This window comes from Aptenodytes patagonicus, chromosome 10 (genome assembly GCF_965638725.1).
Source record: "Aptenodytes patagonicus chromosome 10, bAptPat1.pri.cur, whole genome shotgun sequence".
Classification (NCBI taxonomy): Eukaryota; Metazoa; Chordata; class Aves; order Sphenisciformes; family Spheniscidae; genus Aptenodytes; species Aptenodytes patagonicus.
The window spans coordinates 21062678-21086254 of NC_134958.1; the positions used below are offsets into that span (position 1 = coordinate 21062678).

A 23577-nucleotide genomic window follows, 5' to 3' on the forward strand; every position below is an offset into this window, starting at 1 on the left:
ATCATTCCGTCTTTGACTCTAAAACTGATTCAATTTTTCTGTTGGTGGGAGATGATCGTTTGAGAACACTTGGAAGCTTTAGGTGGGATTTGGCAGAAACCTGCACCAAAGAAACTTTGCGCAACTGTGTGATGATGCCAGTCTTGAAGTTCCAAAGCACCGAATATTTTTCTGAATTCTGCAGAAGAGTGATGCATTTATTCTGTTGTTTCTATTCACATCACTGCTGATTACTAAGATATCTGTGTGTAAACAAAACCTTTCTCATCTATAATTAGCCTTCTCTGACTGATTAAGGAACATGCTTAGAATGAGGACACGCTTAAATAGAATGCTTCTATTTAAACCCATATATCTTCATAATCAACCACTAGATACAGAAGAAAAATACTTGATAATTTAAATGCAGTAAGATTGCCTGAGTGTAACAGAAATGCTCTTAAGATGTTACTTTTCTGCTTCAGCAGATTATAAAATCCTCTAGTACCTGAATTACAAATGAATTCATTTGGAGCCCTTTTAAAGTGGAAATTATCTATGCTGACTAACTTGTGCTCCTGAAGAATGAATTGTTCTGAGTATTTGTTACTTCATATTTACAGTTATTGCATCAAATACCCCTTCCTCATTACACAGTCTAGCAATAGTTGAGAGGGTGCTTTGAAATTGGGTAACTGATGCTGTCTAGTCTCAGCATTCTTTTTTCATTTAAGTATTTTAATATCAATAATATGGGATTCCTTCTAGAAAAAAACCACGCATATTTCAACATTTTCAACTACACTTTTTGTGTGTGTGTAGTATTCATTTTACATTGCATAAGCTTGCAAGGTTTAGCAGTTAGAATAAATCATCATCATACAGCACTTCCGAGCCTTATCCTCACTTCTGGATCTGATTCATTGGATGACATTGGACAATACGCTTAATGACAGTGATATGCTGTGTATATTTTTCAATGAGCATTTACCACAAAACTTCCTCTTCTGTCCTCATCCACGAGATGAGTTTACATGCTTGAGTTTAAATGTTTAAATTGAGTTGTCCCAAACAAAAGAAAGAAATACTTTAATTAGGCATCTAAATGAGAAAATAAAAGGATAGGGCTGTATTTATGCAGGAAATGTATCCACGTGCAAAAATAGGAAGTGCTTCTTTTCCAGTGTGCTACATGGGCTTCAAAAAGAAGAATGGTCCCATAAACAAATGGTGTAAGAAGTATCTATATTTGCTGCCTTGATGTTTCTTTATCAAGTGGTCTTTGGCTGTCACTGTAAAGCTGCCCTTTGAGTATTTCAGTGAGATTCAGAGAACATAGTAAGTCTTGAATTATGTTCTTTTTTTCCCCTTAAAAGATTATATTCCTTTTTGTGCCTCTTCATTTTGTTCAGGTCAGACCATTTTACGTTATAAGATTTTTTGCAATACGATTCATCTGGAAGAAAAACTGGGAATGTACTTTGCCTTTCTGAATGCCTCTCCTACAGTCTATACTCCATGAGGCAAAGGGTATTTTGTTCCTTTCTGTATTGTAATGAGGAGAGGAAATATGGCTCTAAATATAGATATCATCCTGAATGCACACGTAACTGAGTATTGTTGCACCTGTCAAACAAGTATACACCAAGTATACACATTTATTTTTCTCATATTGTCATGTCTCTGCAAGCTAGATAAGTAATCTGAGCATGAATTACTGAATTTGGAACAGCCATAGGTAATAGGTATTTTCTTTTATAAAACATTTTAACGGTAATTTCTTAAAGAAGCAAAATGGAGAAATAGTTTTAGACAGCTACTGTCCAATACTTAAACACACAAGCTTTAGTTTCACTGACCTGCAGAATGGACTGGATACAGTAGGAATCATATAACAAATCCCTCCATTTAGACAAAAAGATCCATAACTGGTGCCACAGAGTTCTTCATGATCTTAAAAATAAGACCAAAACAAACACAGAGAAAAATAGAGACTTCTGTATTTTTATCAATAAAAGGAGATCTTAATTATACTTTTGGGGACTGTGGGTGGCTTCCTTAAAAAAACCAAAACAAAACCAAACCAAAAAAACCCCCACCAAAACAAACCACCACACACAAACAAAACCACCCTATGAACAAATAAGGTTATCAGTCTTGCCTTCCAGGCCAGCAACAGATAGCACTATCTATCTTGCAGAATTGTTCATGTAACAATATGCAAAAAGATCACAAATTTATCACCACATCAGATGTAAAGCACCTAAATTATATGAATAAATGCAAGATTTCTCTTGCGGCGAGAGAAACTTTTGAGTTCTCCGTTACTTCATTTGCCTTTCATGACCACAGACGGTACTGCGTACAGCGATTCACAGGACGACCTGTATGAAGTCTGGTTTGTCCTGTTCCAGTGGCGCAAACTATCTTTAGCTTAACTAGCTTCTGTGAGAGAACCGGAGTCAGTACAGATAAACCGAGAATAGTCTCAGGTGTGGACCAGGACATTCTGAGACTGCTTCAAGCTGTATTAGGAGCTGAATCATAGCGCAGTTGGATACCACCAGGTTTTCCCACCCCAATTTTTAACAACCAATGGAGGAGCTAGCCTATGAAGTGTCACTTATGTAGAAGACTGCCTGGTACAATGTAATTTTCACAGATCTCAAAAAGGCTTTTTTCTAACTCAATAGGCTTCTTATATGAATTGTTAGTGTTTTAAACACAATTAGGCATTCTAATAAAACCCAAAATAGAGGATACTAATGTTGGCACTCGTAGCAGCAGTTGTCCATTTTATGCTTAGAATATCATTTCACTGTACCATTTCACTCTTTTTGAAAGCAGTCTAAATATGGAAGTTGGACTGCATATATTTATGATACATTTAATGCATCAGTAACTCATTTTATATATATTTCTTCAATCTTATGAAACCACAATATCTCAATCAAAAGAAAAATACAGCAATCTTCTGACATCACAAGCGTGAGAATCATGTGTTACCTCACACTTTAGGTGGTGTTTGCTGTTATTTCTCCCAGTTCTGAAAATAAGAATTCTGCTGTCTCGCTATTTATGTATAGAAGACGTTCTATACAAAATATAGTGTTGTTTAAGAGGAATCAAGATTTCAATTTTCTTATTTGTCCTTCAGGAAGAAGAGTTAGGGTTCCCCTTTATTCCTGCAGAAAAAAGTGAGGAAGTGTGGCCGTAAGACATTCTACCCTAGAGGGACCTTCTACAGCTTTGCGTATAAAATATACCTGACTTTTCTAAGAGTAGCAGGAAAGCTTAGCTACTTCTAACCCTGTGCAACAAGAACATCGTGCATCCTGCTATCCTCTAGACCATCTCTAGTAATTCCACTCTCCCATCTTTTCATACATGCTTCCATTTCTGATGGCATATTGATGTAGGAGTGTGAGTAAAGTCCTTATATTATTTTAAGACGAAGGCAGTTATACTGCAGAGCTCAACAGGAATTCAGTTTCATGTTATCAAAGTGCCAGCATCCAAATGGTAACTAGACCTTCGTGCATGTGTGCAGATAAATTAGGGAGCTGGAGGAGGGGAGAGGTAAGGCTGGAAAGATTGTTCATATTTGATCTTGTTGCATTGGCTCAGGATGTGGCCTAACAGAAATGTGTGTTCTGCCCTACCTTGTTAGAAGTTAAATGGAAATTTATTTTAACTCTGAAGCTTTCTGTGCTTGTCTACTGGCAATTCATTTACTGCAAGTTCACTATTAAAAGACTTTTAAAATTATTTTGCATGGGTAACGGTACAATTGCAATAGGAATAAAATGGTAACAGAAAAAAAGCAAGCAGGTTCTTAAACCAGAACTATGAATTATTTTAGTCTATTCAAACATAACAGTGGAACTTCTGTGACAGTGTAATTAAATTGAAGGCTACATCCTTCCTTAAATGAAGAGAGGATATTGAATACATGAACATTGTATCAGGATATCTACACAATTATAAGAATCAAGAGAGAAAAAGTAAAACTCTCAACTTTGACCTGCTCTCAACTCTATTAAGCATCTGAGGGAGTTAAGTGTTCTTGAAATTCCACCAGATGGAAAAGCGAGATGATGGAAGGTGGGCCCCACAGAAAAATCCCTTTAGACAGCTCGTGGAAAGCCTTCAAAGAAATTCTCATGAGAATTAATGAGAACTTGTTAATCTCCTTAAAATCCTGCCTTATGGTTCTATTTCTTTTCTTCATCTTTATGCAGAAATAGGCCTGTCTCACACTGGCATAGTGGTAGAGTACTGAAGAAAACGAAATGCCTCAAGTCATTCATGTCTCAGAACATTTGGGAGAATGATTCCCTCACTGTTACGGTGTGATCTGTGTATTAAGGACCAGCTCTGCAGTCCAAATAGACATTTCTGTTCTGGCAAAATACCTCAGGCACTCTGTCTTAGGCCTACTAGGGAAAAGTGAGAGAGGTAGAGAGAGAGAACAAAAAGTGCCTAGGAAGCCTTCAAAACCTTTTTGATTGTAATTACAGACAATGTCACTATAGGCTATTTCTTTCTAGAGCTAGACTTCTTTCCAGTGCTAAGCGAAAAATGGTAACCTTAATTTTACCAGTAATGAGATATTTGAAGAAACCTCTATGTCCATGTAGATCAGGTGCCCCATTTTCCATCCAATTGTGCTTTTCATTAATTCTATTTTGTGTATTAATACTTTGCAACTACTTATTGAAAGTACCAGAGTAATACAGTATAAAGTAGATGACAGAATTATGAAAGAGAATAAAAGAAAATTCAGGATGCTCTAATACAAAAAAAAAAATTAATTACTGGTAGTAGTGGGTTTTGCTACAATACAAAAATATGTATTATTGTATTCCATACCCACTTTACTGAAATGCAGTAGTTCCGATCAAATTTGAAAGCTACAGCTCTGTATTTATAGACAGGAAAGTATGAAAGCAACAGTTTATCCCTTTAAATTTATAGTCAATGATGCAAAAGAGTATACTGGAGAATCAGAAGGGGTTCAGTACAAGCCAAAACCCAATTACATTAGCATCGGTGAATGTGTTATGATTTTTCATGAAGTAAGTCAATACATTATATTAACCTAAAAATGCAAATTGTATGCTTTGAAAGTCAAATGTATACTATATTCAGACTGCCATAATCAAGATGGAAAAGTTAACAAGTCAAGTGACGATGGGCAATTAAAAAAAAATACGAAAGATTTAGCTTTTCAATTAATACAACTGTAGAAACTCTATCAACATATGTTCTACATAACGTGTATATATATGTATTTTGATATATCCTTCTATGTGAGAGATTAAATAAAGAGAAGTAGGACACAAAAGTTACTTTTTTAAAAAGTCGGCTTTTGGTGGGAGGAGAAGTGAAGAGGAATGAAACAAGATTGTTCTTTCTAACACTAGACTGTGAATACTTAAAACTGGCAGAGTTTTTTAGTAGCAGCCTCTAAATACACTGACCCTCAGTTACTCTTTTTGAGGACATGCATGAAAACCTGTCCCTAAACTATCTTGTCTGTTTGCATTTAAACTTTTGTAACCTGACTGTCCTATCTATTAAAAAGAAAAACAAATAAAGGCTCGACACCACCTTAACCCCCAAAGAACCAAGCCAGCCTTGATAATCCACATGTTGACTCAGCTGTCTTGCCTAGTCCAGAGGCTAAAATACTACAGACTGTCTAATCCTGAAGTCTGCTAAAAGAAAAAAGGGAAGGGGGAGGAGTGGGAAATGTTGACAGAAGATAAAGGGGCTGATGCATGCTTTCTCACTTACAGGCAACTTTGGACTGTATGCTGATCAATAGAGAACTGTGACATATTAGGACTGATCAAAGGAAACATCTCCTTAAGAGAATTTGCACCACTGACTGGTGAACTCTAGTTTGCTGACTAGTAAGTGAAGACAGCCCTATGGAGCAGTTGTGACAATCCCAATGGCAGCTGTCAAGATCAATGCAATTTTAATGAATTCTAATTATGTATGTATACACATCCAAGTAAAGACTTGGAAGAAATTACCTGTTCGCATATTATTCCAACAACAATTTTTATTCTTGGTCAGAGGCTATTCTTCTAAAACAGCACCTAAAGACAAACATGTAAATTTAGCATGTCATTTTTAATCCCAGTAACTTTTTTCCCTGAAGAAATAGCTATTGGAATGCATCTTTCAGTGTTGCTGCTAAGACATTTGTTGTACTTTGACAGTAATATACTGTTATATTATATGCAAGTTCCATTAATTCACAGTTAATGGCAAACATTCAAGTCTGCTGTCAAGTTCAGTGAGCTCCTAAAGGCAGTACTACAGAGTAAAACCAAATTCACACTAAAGCATGTTTAAACAATGAATACTTTTTTCAAACTGCCATGCTTATTCAGAATTGTAATACCTGATGCTTTCAGCCAACCTAAATTACTGTTTCTGGCTAGCAAATTAAATTGACATTTGTACCTTGAAAGTCAGTGCATACAATTGAACCGGTCCTCAGACTGATAATCAGTCAGGTAAGATCCTGGTGGTGGAATTCTTGCATTTCACAACAAGAACTTCCCAATTTGTAATTTCTCATAGAGAATGTGTGTGTTTCACTTGAGTGTTTCTCATGTCTGGATGAATTCAGCAAGGTCAAGACTTGTACAATTATTTTTAAAATATGGAATAGAAACTCCTTGCCTGGACAGAAACCAATCTTCACTTGACATTGCTAAAAAGAAGCTTATTCTGTAGATGTGCCAACTCTATAAACATCTAACGTTGCTATATTCTGTTTTCTTGTAAGGTATAGTGAAGGTTTACCATACCAAATAGGTTACTGAACAAGCCTAACGTGATAGATCTTATTTTTTAATGTTTGCTCTTTTTTTCTTAATTATACTTTAAAGTGTACATAAAGTAAATATTTAAGCAAACTGTCCTATATTGGAAGAAAGATTTTTTCCCATTAAGTGATCAAATAAAATAAATTATCAACTTTACCAGAAATAATTGCCTGTACTTCAGCTTTTAGTAGTAGAAAGGCAACTTTCTGTAGAGGCCCGTTTCAAAAGGTATAATGCATTTGTACTTACTGTATAAGCAGACAGTTCTGTTTTTCATGGGACCTCAAATGGCTTCTCTAGCTCTTTAAGTGTCCTGTCCATACAAGAAAATCTGAAATGGCAGTTCCCTGTGACACTGCAAGGTCCCCACCCAAAGGCTGTCCTCTTGGGCTGCCTCACAGATACGCAACTTTGCTTACTTTGTGTACACAACCAAGTACAATTAACATAGCATGTGGCACAAAGACAGAAACCCACATGATTCACTTCAGAACTAAAATCCTGTTTTTAAAAGACATAAATCATCCTGGAGATGGTTATTTTTAGCAGTCAAGGTCTGGATTCTATACATGCTGTTAAACAGGCTTCAAATTTACATATAGTGCAATGTGGGTGAGGTTACAACAAAGACAAACATGTATACAGAGGCCAAGTACCCTACCAGAGTAGGGTAACACCACGTTATGATCACAGAATCACTTGCCTATTTTTCTAGGGTTACCAGTACTACAATTTATTGCTGAATTCAAAACATTCACATAATGTAGTATATATATAAATTGCATCATAAAAATATAATATGCAGCAGTCAAAAATCTGATTTAAATTTGTATTTTACTGGAGTAAGCAGTCCTTTTTAATTTACTTTCCCTTTTCTCAGAATGTGCCACAAAGTTGTATAATATCCAATAGCTCTCGTAACAGAAAATATAAATAGGATATATAACCTAAATTTCAGACTAGCCTCTTTTCCAGATTTAATTAGGATATGGGTCCTTGAACAGACAAAATAACTTCATTTTGCTACTGCAAAAAGGAGATCTCGCATCTCCTTTCCTTCATCTTACTGTCAGTATGCATCTCACTATCCTTCTGGTGCTGCTACTGGTATAAGTCAAACTTTTTCAGAAGATGCTTAAATCCAATGATCCAGCAGAAAATTCCTTAGAAGAAGCTGACAGTTTGCTACTGCATCAGTGTGTTAAATGGATGTGCTATGCACCTCATCAGCTGTTTGGACTAGGACTAATTGTTACATGTACTACAAACTGTTTATAAGCTGACTGCAGAGAACAAGACAGTTTGAAGGTGGCTATGGGACTACTAACTGTTTATTTGCAAACTTTGTTGCTTGCATATTCAAGGAAATGGGGTGGCGAAGGAAGGGGGTGAAAATACTTCCTAAACAATCCAAAAGGATGTATGTGTGTATGCATAATTCTATTCTTTAAGTTCTGATAACTATCACAATTTGGGTCTAAAGATCACTTTCAAAAGAGGTGTTGCTGACAGCATTCATAGTTGTGACTTTTTTTTAAAGACTGAAAAGTAAATCATTAGGTAGTCATGTATTTACATGTAAATGTTTTTCTCTTGGGTGTTTGTTGCACTCTGAACAGAAATTTAAGTATGTATCTGTGTCCTAAAAAGAATAAATTGGACTCTCTAATTAAAAAAGTAAGCTGATATATTGAAAATGAAATGCTATAGCAGAAATTGTTGCTAAACTAGATTCTAACTTGCTTACATCTATCTGTGCACTGAACCAGTACTAGAAACACAAGAGATCATTTGTGCATCTACCTAGCACTTTCCAAACTCAGTGTCTTCTTTTAAGACACAGCTATAGCCTATGCTTACAGAAACTAAGAATCCAATTCCACGAATGCTGAAATGTTTATCTTGCATGCATCTTGGGTGTTCATGAAAGATTACTTTGTGCATCAAGTTAGAGTATTTTAATCTGAAATTTAAAATATAGCCTATTTCACTCTGTGCCAGCTTGTTGAAAAAACTTCAGATCAGTTCTACCCTTTTCCCCACATCTTTGTCATCTAAACTGATGTTAATAATAACAATACATTCTTTGAAAGATTACAGTTTACACATTAAAGTTAGGTCACCTATGTATACTGATACATACTGATACTATTTCAGCCTCTTCAATTACTTGAAAGTCCTGGGTATCTTTATTTTCGTAGTCTGAATCCGTTAACAAGGGCTTCAGTTTAGGAAAGGATTTAAATCACATTTTTAGAGTTAACCATATCCTAAATCACTAAGTTAAAGCATGTTCAAGTACTTTGCTGAATGAAGCATGAACTCTATGCGTATGTGTGTGTCGCGCTGAACGCTGCAAATGTGATGGAAATACTGGGTTCCTATTCTGTAGCAGAGAAACCACAGATGGAAGTGAGCCATGCAAGAAAATTCATACACTCTCGTGCTTCTTGGGCACTAAAACACTAGGGGAAAGAATAAGTTTTTTTCTTTTTTGAGAACTGCTATTGGATTTCTGGGCAAATTGAGCGCTCGGACACGAAACTGCAATGGGTTCAGCTCTTCAGCAAAAATATGTGCTGATATCTGGCCATACTGGAGGCTGGCTGGAACAAGTCTTCTGAACTCATTAGATTTGTCTTTAAATGAACCTGTGTGCTTTACTCCCCATATACTTAAAACAGAATCCTTATTGCCACTTATTTTTGTGTACTTTTAATGGCTAACTGTTCTAAGCATCCATGAGATGCAGTATCCCCAAAACATGGTAACTGGAAATCTTAATGAGCACAGGCAGATAAAAAGAAAGCACTGAATAATGATTTGGGTTTTGTTTTATCCAAACGTTCTTAAAATTAATCTCTATATAAACTCCCTCCCAAATTAAAGATCATTTCAGTCACATGGCTATTTCAAATATACATTGTTTGTTCATTTAGATTAAGTTGCACCTTAGAGCTGTCTTCAAGAATGGGATTTTACTGCATTATGTATTCTTTTTTAAAATCCAAAAGAGGTGAAATCTCATTCTGCCCCAATACTGAGCTCAAATATTTGTGTTGTGAAAACACTGAAGGGAAAAAATTTAAAAAATTGCACTATCTGCTTAGTAGGCTAATTAAACATAAATTTCCTTCTGAGATGTGTCCTTGATATCTATCAAGCAGTTAGTAGTCTGCACCTCTTATTTTCTCCAAGAGCCAGGAACTGTCCTGAAGTCTTGTTAAAAGGAGTCTGTTTATTTTGTTATCTAGGTGATAACTTCTAATACCCTTACCATATGAAGCTCATAACTGATTTTAGCACAGAAAATCATCAGGCGTCAGAAAAAATCCACCAAACTGCCTGAAACAAATGGAGATCTCAATAAGGAAGAATTCAAGATGAGGTATTACAACAAATTTGTGTAAGGACAATGTGTTACTCAAATGTATACACTGAAAGTTTCTTTTAAGATGGGATAGCCACACTTAACAAAAGACAGAAGCGAAGACAGATGCCAAATAGCTCACAAGTCTCAACATGCTTGTGATTGACAGGTGAATTTTTTGAATACAGTTGTTCAAAATTCTTTCTATTGCAGTTTTCTGAAATGACAACAAATGACTGAGTCCTCTTGTCTTAGGAATGCCTACAGAAAAACTTTAGGTTTACATTTTGATTTTACCCACTCTAGTATGTCTAGGATTAATTATATACTAAAACAGCTAGTAAAACTGTTGTCATGAGGTTGAAATCACAATTTGAGACATTACGGTAAATTTAAGGGAAAACTTTCCATTCCTAAAATTTCCTAAGTAGTTTGCAACCAACTGCAAATTCCTATCTAAAACCCCAGTTCTACTGTATGAGATATTCCTACAGAAGCTGGCAAAGCTGCATTTCAGTTGAGGCTTCTGTCAAATGTATCTGCTTGTAGTCATACTACATATTTGTAATTTTGAGATAGAGATTCCAGTCTCAAGCTTCTGTGTGCTTATGTGTGTGTGGGGTTAATAAATTTTAGAAGACATTTGCATTAAAAAAACCACTATCAAGCTTGGAAAAAACCCCCCCACAACACTATTCTTTCATTCTGTGTGTTTACTGATTTCTTCTATGGCACTTTCGCTCCCAAGTTTCATCCCTAAACTCTCTAAGAAATCAACTGAAATGTAATACAACTTAAAGGTTCTCACTGAGTGATTAATTTTTATTCGTATCTCAGTGGTAGATATAGTGTCCATCAGAATGTCAGCTCTCAAATGTCAGTAATCTCAGATTCAAAAATCAGAACTCAAAAAATCCATATTACGAACTGGCATACAAGGAGACAGTTTAGCACATGGACATTTAATAAAATAGACCAGTATCACTTAAATAATTTTGAGATACTAAAAAATATCTATCATAAGAGTTTAGATATTTACTTTTCCAAGGTAGTCAGTCATCAGGAAGCTAATGTAACTAGTCTTCATAATACTGATTTTGATTTTTTTTAAGCTAAACATCATCCAGACAGTAATAACCGATTGCTGCCAACGCCAGCTGCCACAGCAGCTCAGCATATGAGAGAACTGTTAAAACTTGAATTTCAATCTCTTTTTTTTTAAATTCTGTCCATTTAAAGCACGTTCTTAACCTTGGGTTTTTTTTTTTTACTTCCTTTTTTTGCATTTAATTTTGTATTGAGTTAATTTGTTCTACTTAAACCACAGCTTACCACAGCAAATGGGTATTCTTAACTCTGCTGGTGTAATCTTTCTCAGACATGCACGGGACAATCTGCTGAATCAACGTAATCTCTAATCTGCATCGTGTAATCTTGCAGCTGCTCTCTCCGTAGGCAGTTATGTAATCCTGGTGTCTATAAAAGCAAAACAACACACACAAAGAAGAGGCAGAACTTTAAGAATAACGCTGTCAAAACCCCGCTGCGCCTCACGCGGCGGCCGCCCCGACAGAAGCCAGCCCCCGCCGCCCCCGGGCTGCCGCGGCCCCTCACACCGGGGCCCCCTCATCACACTGGGGCTCCCACCTGCCCGCCCTGTCCCGAGGGTCGGCGGTCGCGACGCGGCGGCTCGTGCCGCGAGGGGACCTACCGGGGGAAGGGGGCGGTGGCTGTGGCGGGGGAGCCGCCCCGCCCCGCCCCGCCCTCTCGCGCCTCACCTTCCCCAGCCCGTAGTACTACAGCGCCCGCCGTTCGCCGCCACTATTGGGTCGGCGGCGCCCACGTGACGCGGGGCGAGCACGCGCGCGCGCCCCCTTTAAACCGCCTCCCCCCCCTTCCCTCCCGCTCACCGACCTGAGCGACGGCCCGTTGTTTCCTAGGCGACCCGGGAGGAAGGGAGGGCGCGCGCGGGCTCGCGCGCAGGCATTCCCCCTCCCCCTCCCCTCGCCGCTGCCGGTTCCGCGCGAGGCGCGCGCCGGACCGTTGGCGGAGCGGGGCTGCGCGGGTGCCGGCGTCGCGGGCAGCAGGTACGTGCCGTGCCCCGGCGCGGCCGTGCGCGGCGCTGGGGACCCCCCTCCGCCTCCCGGTGCCGCCGTACGCCCTGCCGCCGCGGCGGGCCGCCCCCGGCGGCGGGCGGGGCGGCCCGGCGGGGTCCCGGCGCCGAGCTGGCGGGGCCGCGCTGGCGGACGGGGCGCGGGGAACCCCTCTGCGGCGGAGAAAGTTTGGCGGCGGGCGCCGCCTCCCGCCAACTTCCCGGCGGCGGGGCCGGGGGGGGATCTTAGGGCGGCCAGCCGCGGGCCGGCCTGCGGCGGGGGGTGGCGGGGCCGCAGCACCTTCCCGCGGGGTCAGTCAGGCTGCGGGCGGAGCGGGGCGGGCCGGGGGGGGGGAATGTCTTCAGGCCGTGTCCGCCTGTGGTGCGGGGCCCGCGGCCGCGTTGGCGCGCGCCGGTGCGGCGTGACTCCCTCAGGGGCGGGGGGCTGTGGGAGCCGGCGGGCGCCCCCCGCCCCGCAGCCCTGCGCCCCCGCTTCTCGGCGGCGTCCCCCACAGCCGGACCCCCTACGGATCCTGCGCCTCAGGACGGGTGCAGGCTGCCAACTTCTGGCGTGCGGTTCCCGAATACAAATAACCCAAATAACGCCTCAGCGTAAAAGTCGCTTTTATTCTCTCTTGGTGTGAAAACCCACCTAACGTGTAATACCCCTGCGATACGGCCGCTTGAACGATTTCTTCACTGAGTGCTATAAATCTATAAGATGCTGCAGCTCTTTTTGGAAACCTTCTGTCCTAGGCTAGCATCATTTCTTGCCACAACAAGAAAAGGAACAGTAGTTTCTTTTTTGAAGTTGAAATCCATTTAGACTGCTCTTAGCCAGGGAATTTTTGGTTTGCTTCCCGTAAAAACGTAATAAACTTAATAGGCCTTTTTTGTTACTTCTGTAGGGGTGAAATCTGTAAACTGTGAGGATTTGTGCTATAACAGGGTAACATGTTGCAGTAACTTTACTTAAGGAAGATAGTACACGAACACGTGTGGTTTCTAAGTTTGTTAGTATGCTGAAGTCCGGAAAAGGATCTGCTAGATGTGTCTCCAGCAGAATTTCTTGGTTCTTACATGTGGGTTTGAGAGCAAACCAACCTATCAACCTCTATGTTAGATAGAGTGTGCACCTGACACCACTGTAACAGCTGCAAAAGATTGTATATATAATAGGAGTAAAATGAGTAATGATGTAGGGATATTTACAGCTGTGAATGCGATCAGCAGAGAAGCCTCATTTGTCTGAACACAGGGCACCTGTCATGTTGTAGGCACACAGAGTCAGAAATTGCTGTTTTGTGATGCAACTGTCAGGATTCCTAGTTTTTTTGCAAGACTTATTACTGGAATTTGCACAAACAAAGAAGGGTAAGCTACCTGTATGTTTTTAGTGTGCTGTAAAACATTATTACCTGAACATGGATCAAGTGAGATGATATTGATACTTAACAGTTTTCTGGTAGTTCCTGTGAAGATGCCGCAAGTTCCTGCAGGACCCTTTTAAAAGCGTTGTTAATAGCATGGTCGTATTAGGGGAGTATTATAAAGTAGACCGTACAATAGTAGCATATAAGTGCTTTGCAACAAGATATTGTGATTAACATGCAGCAATTTATCTTGTATGGGAAAAGCTGTTACTTGATCTTCTGAACAATATCTGTATTGTGAGGCAGTATACTCTGTGCGCAGAAGGGAAGGAATACTTCTCATTTACAGAGGATGCGGAATAAGAAGCAAGTATGCACTGCTTCAAACGTGTTATGGTTCCTAAATACTGTGAAGAGCATGCTTACAGTCAGCGAAGTGACTGTATTGAGTAAAGAGCCCCCATTCCTGAAGCAATGTGTACGCATACTCATTCCTGTATGTTTCTGAACAAAGTGAAGTCTTGCAGTTCTGTCTTGATGTTACGCATTGGATTGCAAAATTGACTTTCCTCTGTTTAGTGCAAGGTGGGGTTTTTGCCTGAAGGGTGCAAAGAGGTATAAGTTGTACAAAAAGTTAGATGTGGTTAGCAGGTAGTATCTATGCTAAAGACAGCAGTGGGCAAAGAGAACATGCAGCAGGAGTACGCATCAGCTATTCTAGCTTCAGAACTGGAGTAGTAGGTGAGATGAAGATCTTAACTGCAACCAGCTTATGAAAAGGTCAGTAAGAAAATTAAGATGTGAGCTATGTATGCTTGCAGTGCAAGTACTAGTGCAAGCCTGCTACTCAGCTGAAGTATTTTCAGATTGTGACTGACAGCATAAATGCAGAACATAATGCACAGTGTAGCTGTTTTCCCTATCACTGTGTCTGTTCCCAGAGGTTAGTTAAGTGTATGCATGATTACAATTCTGAAGGTGCCCTGTAAAAGATGCATACAGCTAATTATACTTCCCCTCTTCTAGCCCCAGGTACTGTTGTGCTATTACTCCAACTTGGGTTCAGTGGTGACTCCCTGAAACCTGGCTACCTGGCAGCTTGCTATTTCGTCTCTGATGGTCTATACACTGCAGTTTCTGACTCTGCAGTAATATTGCATCACAGATTACTTTTAGCACAGAGGGACAGAACTAGCAAAACCTCAAGAGCATGGTTTCAGTGTCATTACATGTGATTACATCCAAATTAGGAGGAGAAACTGCATTGCCCTATGAGATCCTGATATGACTAAAATTTACCTATAATGTATCATTGGTATTCATTTAAATTAGTTGCATTACCTGGCAATAGAACAACAATTAACTGAATAGTGTTATGTAGTATAAAACTGTCTGCATACTCTGTAAGAGCAACAAATGGGGTGTTACGTCGGTATAGTGGTGCTCAACTCATTTGCTTCCTGGACAATGGGATTACTTAACAGGCAAAACACTTTATCCTTACGAACACTGCAGAACCAATATTGACATAGGAGAGTGAGCTGGAGTCCTCTCTGCCTCATGTGTTATCATCAAAAGTGTCAGCTAAGTGCTATTTGCAGAATCTTCATTGCTAGTTGGTATGTGAGAGGAAGACCGTGATTTGATTCCTCCGTTTCCTCTCCTCGCTGGTTCTAGCCTGATGCTGTGTGCTGTTGAAACTCATTTGCCACATGCTTGTTAGGTTTAATAATATGAGGGGCAAGTCTGGAATCTGCAGTGTTGGAAAATGGGGAGCTTGCGTTTTTTTGACTTGAAAAAAATTCCAAACTCTGTCAATACTTTTAGGAGTATTTTTGTAGTGTAGGTGGACATGAGCATATTTGGTGAAATTCCATCTTCAAGAGAAAAATAATAAATGTTGGTTTGTTGTCACTGTGGGGTAGAACTTGGCAGTTGTATATTCTTTGGCTCTAGAGGCTCCTGCCCAAGGTGAATTGAAAGCTTTTTTCCACCAAATTCTCAGATGGTGCAGTGGGGGCAGAGGCTGGGTGAAAGGCGGCAGAAGGTGTACTTCAGTCTTTCTGTCATATTTCAGTCCACCTATTTGCTGGGCTTAGGATTTGGCTTGACAGGAGTGATGTATTAGGGTTTAATTCTTAATTTAGTTGTAAGGTCACAATGAACTTTGTTAAATCCATGTAACCCTGTTGAAATTTCTGGTTTTGCATGAGTATAGTGAAAGACAGACCTTTTTGTAAACTCAAGTAGCAGTGGAGGTTTTCTAATGATACTTTTGTCATTAACTAAGCATTATAAAATGCAATGTTGGCTTATTTCTTGCTTTATTCAAAATCCTAATATTTGCAGTATAAAGAGGTTCTCCCTCTGTCTCGCTTTCATTTTATCTTGTCTAGGGTTCAGTGTTGCTTTGATATTTCAACTGTAAGATTTTTTGTGGCAATTACTGTATCTTTCCTTGCATCATGTAAAGCACCATGTGCACCTATAGCATTACACACAAATGAAAGTACATTTAAAAATATATGTTCAAATATTTTGGTTGCAAAGTCAGACCTGTAAGTCGGAAAAATGGCTGATTTATGGCTGCGCAGATGTAGTTCGATATTGTGAGCCACCCTGTTCACTGAATGAGCCAATGATTTGCAGGAAAAATGGTATATGATCTTAACAGTTAAAAAGAGGATTAATGCAAATGGAGCTTAAGTCATATGCTGTTTTAAATATGATGCTTCCTAATTTTCAAGAGCTTAACTTTCAATCCAAATAACCTTCTTGCAAATTAGTTTCTAACATGGAACCTCTTAGTATTGTGTTTTTTAGGTTTTTTTGTAAAACAACATTATATGGAGGTATAAATTTCCCTTGTTGACCTTAACAAATCCCTAAGTGGGATCTGAGCCTTCAGTAGTCACTTCCAATTCAAGTACTTGCCTTACTTGGTAAGGTTGTTATTTTGTGAATGAGGAAGAACCTTCAGGGTCTGTGCTTTGTCTAGGGAAACTGCGTAAAGTCTGACCCATTTCATCCTCCTTTCTGCTGTCTGTCCTGCCACTCTGCTTTTTTGCTTCAGCAACCTGTAAGTGCTCCATAGCACACTGTCTGCCACTGTTCTGTCAGAGGTGCAAGCTGCCCAACCATTGTGTACATGGAGTTCATGTCTGTTTGATTTTTTCTTTTTGAGAGGCCACGAAATACTTGATTAAAAAAAGCAAGCAGGCACAGGAAAACAGTTCAGTTTAACTTGAATGGATTGCCGTGAGACAAAGAGCATCTCTGCTATTCCAGGGAACTTCAAAGGCTGCCTGCAAATGAGGCAAGTGTCAGAGCTTCTCAAAAAAGTTGCAAAAGTCTTTGTAGCGGAAAGTGTTACATGTCTGATATTTAAGTGTGCCTACCAGCTTTTTCCACTAATAGAAAATGAAAATTCATATATAAAAATAGCAAAATACAAATTTTATTGAGGTTGGTGAGACTCTTGCTGTTGAATTATTTTAGTATTTTGCCTTAAATACTTTTGTTCAAGTCTGTTAAATAATTTCTTATAGAAAAGTACACCATTTGGACTACCAGTCAGTTTAGCTGATGGTACAAATTTAAAGAAAGCTGCTCTTAAAGTGAACTAAAGAGCCTCTGTCTGTAATAATTAAAGTTAACAAACATCCAGGATGTAAACATGAGGCATGTGGTGTGTCTCAGCTAGCAAGCAGTTCATAATTTTTCTCTGTATTTAATAGCTGCCTGGATTTTACAACCCACATCTAGTAAATAATTACAGTCTTATCTGGAATGATAAAATTAGACAGCTTTGAAAACAACTTTTTAACAGGAAAGTGAGATATAGGTCAAGGTTCATGTGTTAACTTGCATGTCTCAAAAAAAAAAAAAGCAACATCAGAGACTTTTCTTGCACGTATTTACTGTTTTTCTTCTGTTACCAGCTGCCACCTCCAGAAATCTGAATGCTCTTTTTTTCTGTTTGGTCTTAAGAAGAAGGACTTTCTGAGCAGGGAGCAGCAGTGTAATTAAATAGATATGCTTAACTTTGAAAGGTGTTATTTTTAGGACTAGCTCAAAAGGGCAGGTACTCCTTGGAGACATTATAATATGGCCAGATTGTCTGCTCCAACTGAAAGAGCAACGCAAGACTTGGGTAGCATCAAGGTTTACTTAAAAAATTTTGACACATTATCTCTGGGCAAAAAGAAATTCAGAGGAGGCTGCAGAGCAGGCACAGCTTCTGAGCCTCTCAGCTCTTGGTGCTAGTTGGAAAAAGTGTCAGCTTCCAGAGTGGCTGACCCTATGGAGTGATGTCTTTGTTCCCTTCCCTTGACTTTATTAGGGCCATGGTGATGCTGGTTCTTTTCCCCAGGCTTGTACAATGGCTCTTAGGAATGCAGCACTGTTGGATGTAGCACAGATATGTACCTGCCTAGCAAGGATTATGCTGGAGACAACAGCTGTTCCCTAGCTGCCCCCTAATCGTTGGCATTGCTTCCTTGCAATTCAGATCCTAAGGTACAAGGAACAGAAGTTTGTGTATGCTTCTGGTAGGAAAGGGTGTGTGCATGAATTAATGGGCATACTGCAGAGATATTTGTCTCCCCACTCTCCTTCCTTTTTTTCTTTGATTCATATTTGCTCACTTTTCCACCTTTCAGCAAAGGGGAGCATATGGCAGTGTGCTGTCCATCTGGTTGCCACTTACTGTGAAATCATTATGAAGGCAAATTTGGCCCCATCCTGAATTTCTTATGTAGGTAAAACTGTTAATAGAATGACAGCTGAAGTGTTTATTCTGAACTCTAAATGGGAATTAAACACAGAGCGAACACAAAGGGTGCTTTCTGAATATTTTCAATCTTCTACATGAAAAAAATACTTGTGCTATGCTAGTATTAGCATAGGGACTGGGACCCTATGCTAATAGGATTAGCATAAAAGACTGGGACCCTCATTGTGCTATAGACCATTCAAGTACAGATAAAAGACAAGTCTTGTCCCAGAGGATTTGCAAGCTAAATACATTTTTAATGAGAACATTGTGAATGGTGATAGATGCTTAGGAAAACCTTAGTTATATAGGTAATACTGTATATATATGTCATTAAAAATTCTGTTGACATTTTTGCATCCTAGCACAAGCTTGTAATGTAGTCTCTTTAAATGCATAGCAGATACTAAATTCATTGTTCAGTAGTAGCTTCTTTTTTTTAAAGTGATTAAGTGCGACACTTTTAAGAATCTTTGTTAATTTATCTGAAACAATCTTTCTTGCTGTTTAGATCAGGGATCCTCGCTTCTGATTGTTACATGCGTATTTATTATGTAGGACAGTGCTGCAGTGACCCCACGGTGATATGAAAGTGCTTGTGGACTGGTAAGAATAGTTTTGGCTTTGGGGAGGAGAGTGGCTAGAGTTTGTTCACTGCATTCTTTAAAGTTTTTGTTGTGTTTTCAACAGAAGCACAGTCAAGTTTTTAACACAGCATTAGGATTTTTTGCCTTTTTTCGTGCAAGAGTCAATTTAAAGGCTGTAGATTGCTTTCTAGAAAGCTTTTGTCCTGTACTGAAACAGGCAATGAGAAAAGTTCATTGTAAGTTTTCCAAGGAAACCTGAGTTTGAGACTTACTCTGAATGAACTGTTTTTGAACAGATATTCTGTGCGTTAGTGTATCTTCAAAGTATTTTAAAATGGAAATCCAACCCTCAGTACACAGCTGTGAAACCAGGCTGACAGTGGGAATACCAAGTAGTTTTTGGGAGAAGGAAATATTTAATGGCTTCTATGACAGTCTCATGACAGCTGCGGCCTATCTATTGGTGATCTATAGCTGAATATCTGTAGTAGTAGTATCCCTGAGGACAGCCGGCTCTGCTGTCTGAATGGTAGGGTCTGTTAAATCACTGCTGAGCTGCATCTTGCAGTACTTTGGATGGAGCTGATTCTTATGTGAAATGTTGAAAGATTTGTGTTCTGTGGATTTTTTTTCCCAATGCAAAAGGGGGGGGGGGGGAACCAAACACAAAGTCTCAGAAAAACCCAAAGGTTTGCTTTTAGCACCCAAATCAGAGAACTTCAGAGACTAGTGTGTAGTGGTTGAGTTTTTTTTTTAAATGCACGGTGTTGTATGACTTGTATTGAAGTCTTTTGAAATATATTATTTAAATATTCTGGAGTGTTGAAGGATAAATCTGTGATGGATGTAACTGTGACATGCTCAGATTCATGGGTATTTTTGCCAAACTTGGCTCCATGCTATTGTCTTCTAATGTGAAAATGAGGAAGAATTCCTTCGGTAGTCTGCTGCTTGTGAGGCAGAAATAACCGATAAGGCAGTTTCTCTATGGTCTTAGAAGTCAGGATCAGGTCACCGTAGTGACTCTTGAGACTAACATTAGGAAAAGTTTAGATGTAGTTAAAGATACTAAAGATACTGACCATTTTCTTGCATCTAGTATTCTGCTGTAGAAAAAGTAATTGTTGTGCAGGTAAAATAACATGGTTCTAGCTAAGCAAGAGACTGTAACAGTTATCCTGAAGTGCTGCTTTTAGGCTGGTACCCAGGCTTCATATCCTGCCAGAAAGTAGAGGATTTTTGATGTGTAAATGAAGGTATTCTTTGAAATGCTGGGAAGGCCTGGAGTGCTAGGCAAAGGATTCCCTCAACAGCTGGAGGAATAGGAGCTCAGGGACTCTGACAACCCTTTGGATTTTGAGCCACATACTGTCCAGTTGTAAGGGTATTTTTTGTTTTTATTAATTACATTCTCTTTTGATTAAAAATGCTCGTCAGCAACTCCCTTACACTCTTCTGAAATTTGGGAGCTATGGAAAGAAACTTGGTCCTTTTTCCTTTAGCGACTGGATGTTGCACCCAATCTGAATGCACTGTTTCAGTCTGAAGATTAGTTAGGCTTGTTGCTTTTGAAGAACTTCTTTCAGTCTAAGATGATTTCTCTTTTTGGGGGGGAAGGGAAGGGACTGCAGTCAAAGTAGCTGGTAGACTGCCAAGGCCTGAACGTGAAAGCACTGGATACAGTGAACTAGCAAACAAAGACTAATTGGTTATTTGTTTGACACATTTGGAAACGCGGCCAGTTCTCGGAATGACTAGGTGACTGGCATTAGCTAGTATTGGATTGATATTTGCTGGGTTAAATGAAGTAAGTATATCATCTAGTGAGAAATGATCCACATCCTCTTCTAAAAATGCTGTTAACTAGCACTTTCACAGGATGCCTTGGTGGAGAGATTTCATAGACTGAGTGAACATGTGAAGTGAGCTTTCTTCTGCTTCATGCCTTCAAATAAGGATTAAGGTACATGGGACAAACTGACTGGGAAATACGGGCTTGCACAGTTCATTTTGTCAAGAGAGGGAGGACTTTCATGCCCTAGTGCCTGTGTATTTCACAGGCTTTAAAAATCACTTTAAAACATATTCACTCTTTGTTGTTGGCTGTGTGGTATGGGAGCTTTCTCTCCAGGTAATGTCTAATGTAATGAAATACTTAATTATGATGCTATCATAAAGCAATGCAGAGTGTTTTATCATAGAATGAAGGTAGAAAAAGGGAAAGCCAGTGTTCAAAATATTAAATTATAGAATGGAGATTTTGGTATTGGAGGAAAAACAGGTGGTGGCGGTACTTTGCTTCCCTAGAAGGGCATCTGAACTTGAGGCTGTACACTGGTTTTGTTTAAATGGTTTAACAAAGCACTTCAGTCTGAAATAGACTGTTTTTCTATTAGTTTCACTGGGTATATAAAGCATACTGCATGAACAGCATTTGGCAGGAGAAGAACATAATGTATCTGAAACCTTTAATTATATGCTGTAGGCAGCTCTGTCTAGGTCAGAAGACACCATATTATGAAATAACATAGGCATTCAGAACTTGCACAGTAGCTTGATTATTCATTGAATAATTGGTCTTTGTTAAGCAGATAATGGCACTGTTTGCATTCAGAGCCTAGGTTTGAAGTATATGATATAGAATATTTGTATTTTAAATCATCCGTTATCCAGCTGATATAAGAACTAAATGGAACAGAGTGCAGTAAAAGCTTTTACAACAGCAAAGACTGCCTATTCTACAGTGCATGTCACACTTCTACTTACTGTATGCTACCAGCAGTTCTGCAAGTGTCTAAGATTTTTTGGTTTACTGAATTTAATTTTGTATGGGTGTTTGTCTGCAGCAACACTTAGGACCATACAGACTATTAAAAAACAAAAAAAAAAGCCCTGAAGAACAAAACAGTTTAGAAGCTTCCCAAACTGCTTGAGGGCAGAAAGGGAGGAAAGTAAATAGTGAAGGAGAACAAGTGTACGATTAAGACACGCAAGTAGGAGTTACAGGAGAAATGGCACACGCTGTACCTTATTTTACTTATCTATAGAAGAGAAAGTATTTCTACCTTATGAATAATTACTTAGGCTTTTTAATGCTTTTAGATTCCAAGGTGGAATAGGAAATTATTGACAGCAGTGTCAATAGCTGATAGTTTTTGCAAGTATGTCAGAGTATAATCTAAGGTAAGTTTGCAGGTTCCTCTGGGCACTTGCTTGTGTAAGCTCATGCTTGGAGGTAACTATCAGCTTGGTAAAATCCCCAATTGCTTCAGTACTCTGTTTTAGAATGGCTGGGGAGCAGGTGATGATGAACGGATCTTTTTCCTCTAGATTTCATCCTGCTTAAGACAAGCATCTTACTTTCTTTTCCCAAGCTGAAGTTTGAAAGAAAAGCAATATGGTAATACAATCATTGCCTTAAAGGACAACAAAAGTGATCAAACCCATGCAAAGTAATGGTTTTATTGTATCAAGTGCAGCATGCTCAGTTAATCAAAACACGTTCTATATCTGTGACTGTTTAGCCTGCAGAAGATCAGTCTCCCTTGCAGCAGAGAAGTTGTATTTTCAGTATGAGCTATATACCCATTTGAGCTGTGATCAGCATTCTTTGCCTTCCCTAAGGAGATGGCAGTGATTGTAGCATTTATCATACATAAAGGAATCTGTCTTGCTGTATGTAGCTGCCAAAAGACATGTGAAAAATAGGGACAAAGAAGGCAGTGTCCATGATCTCAGTAATCCTTCAGACAACAAAACTGGTGGTGAACTAAGGAAACCGCTTCCCCACTTCTCACCTGAACCCCGTATTTAGCCACAGCAATAGGTATGAGTTGAGCTGATTTGGTAGCATGTCTGTAAAGGAGTCTGCTAGCAGAATATTGTCTGAAAAGCTAGTGTAGTGGTCTGTGCATGAAGCTGTTGACCTGTGCCGTGAAGGCATGCACCTCTGGGTGAAAACAAATTCTTGATCACTCCAGAAATTGAGTCCACAGATAGAATGCTGTGGCTTACATTAAAAATGGTTACTTGAAAATGAAGTGAAATGATGGGCAAGAGTTTGAATTGTTGGTGTTCAAGGAAAAATCCAAATGCATGCCAGTGTTATAGTAAGAGCAGGGAGTTTGTCTGGATTATTTAGGATTGAAAAAAAAAAAAACCAAAACCAGAATGTAATGCATGTTCTGCTACCATCAAGCAGCCCTGTGACCGGAGCAGAGATGTGAAACCAAGGGCAAAAGTTCTTCTGTTTAGGGAAGGAAAGATGGAGCAGACTGAAGTGGGGCACTTTTCTGAGGAAAAACATTGAACGTCTGAACTTTGCTTTAGTCCTCCGTGCTTTATAACATGTAGCAAAGATGATGGATCGGTGATTCTTTTGACTTGGCAAAATTAAGGCTGCTTTCTGGGAAATGCAGCAAAACAGCCTCAGAGGCTGCTCTGGGGATGCTTACAGATTTGTGTTCCTAAGTATGTGCCTTTGCAAGGGAAGGAGAAAGAAAGGACTTGCAAGCCAAGATCAAAATAAAAAATGATATATCAAGGTGCCGTACA

The 23577-nt window shown here is 39.4% G+C and overlaps 2 protein-coding genes across 8 annotated transcripts in view; one reads left to right on the top strand and one right to left on the bottom strand.

The window, feature by feature from the left end:
* Positions 1–23577, bottom strand: part of NRG4 (neuregulin 4) — a 52409-nt gene that overhangs the window by 14779 nt on the left and 14053 nt on the right. The window contains exons 2-5 of one of the 7 annotated variants that reach the window (XM_076348451.1): positions 11530–11673; positions 10105–10168; positions 6024–6089; positions 1839–1932 (exon numbers count right to left, since the gene is read on the bottom strand). In XM_076348451.1, coding sequence (XP_076204566.1) covers positions 1839–1932; positions 6024–6033 — 104 coding nt within the window. In that variant the 5' untranslated portion in view covers positions 6034–6089; positions 10105–10168; positions 11530–11673. Of the gene's footprint in view, positions 1–1838; positions 1933–6023; positions 6090–7076; positions 7129–10104; positions 10173–11529; positions 11674–11844; positions 11882–11908; positions 11944–12111; positions 12212–23577 lie in introns of those variants that run through there. The other 6 variants (XM_076348450.1, XM_076348455.1, XM_076348454.1 and 3 more) reach the window with 6 other exon arrangements.
* TMEM266 (transmembrane protein 266) overlaps positions 12209–23577 on the top strand; it is an 89272-nt gene continuing 77903 nt past the window's right edge. The window contains exon 1 of the mRNA XM_076348446.1: positions 12209–12284. The gene's annotated coding sequence lies outside the window, so the exon portion shown is untranslated. The remainder of the gene's footprint in view (positions 12285–23577) is intronic.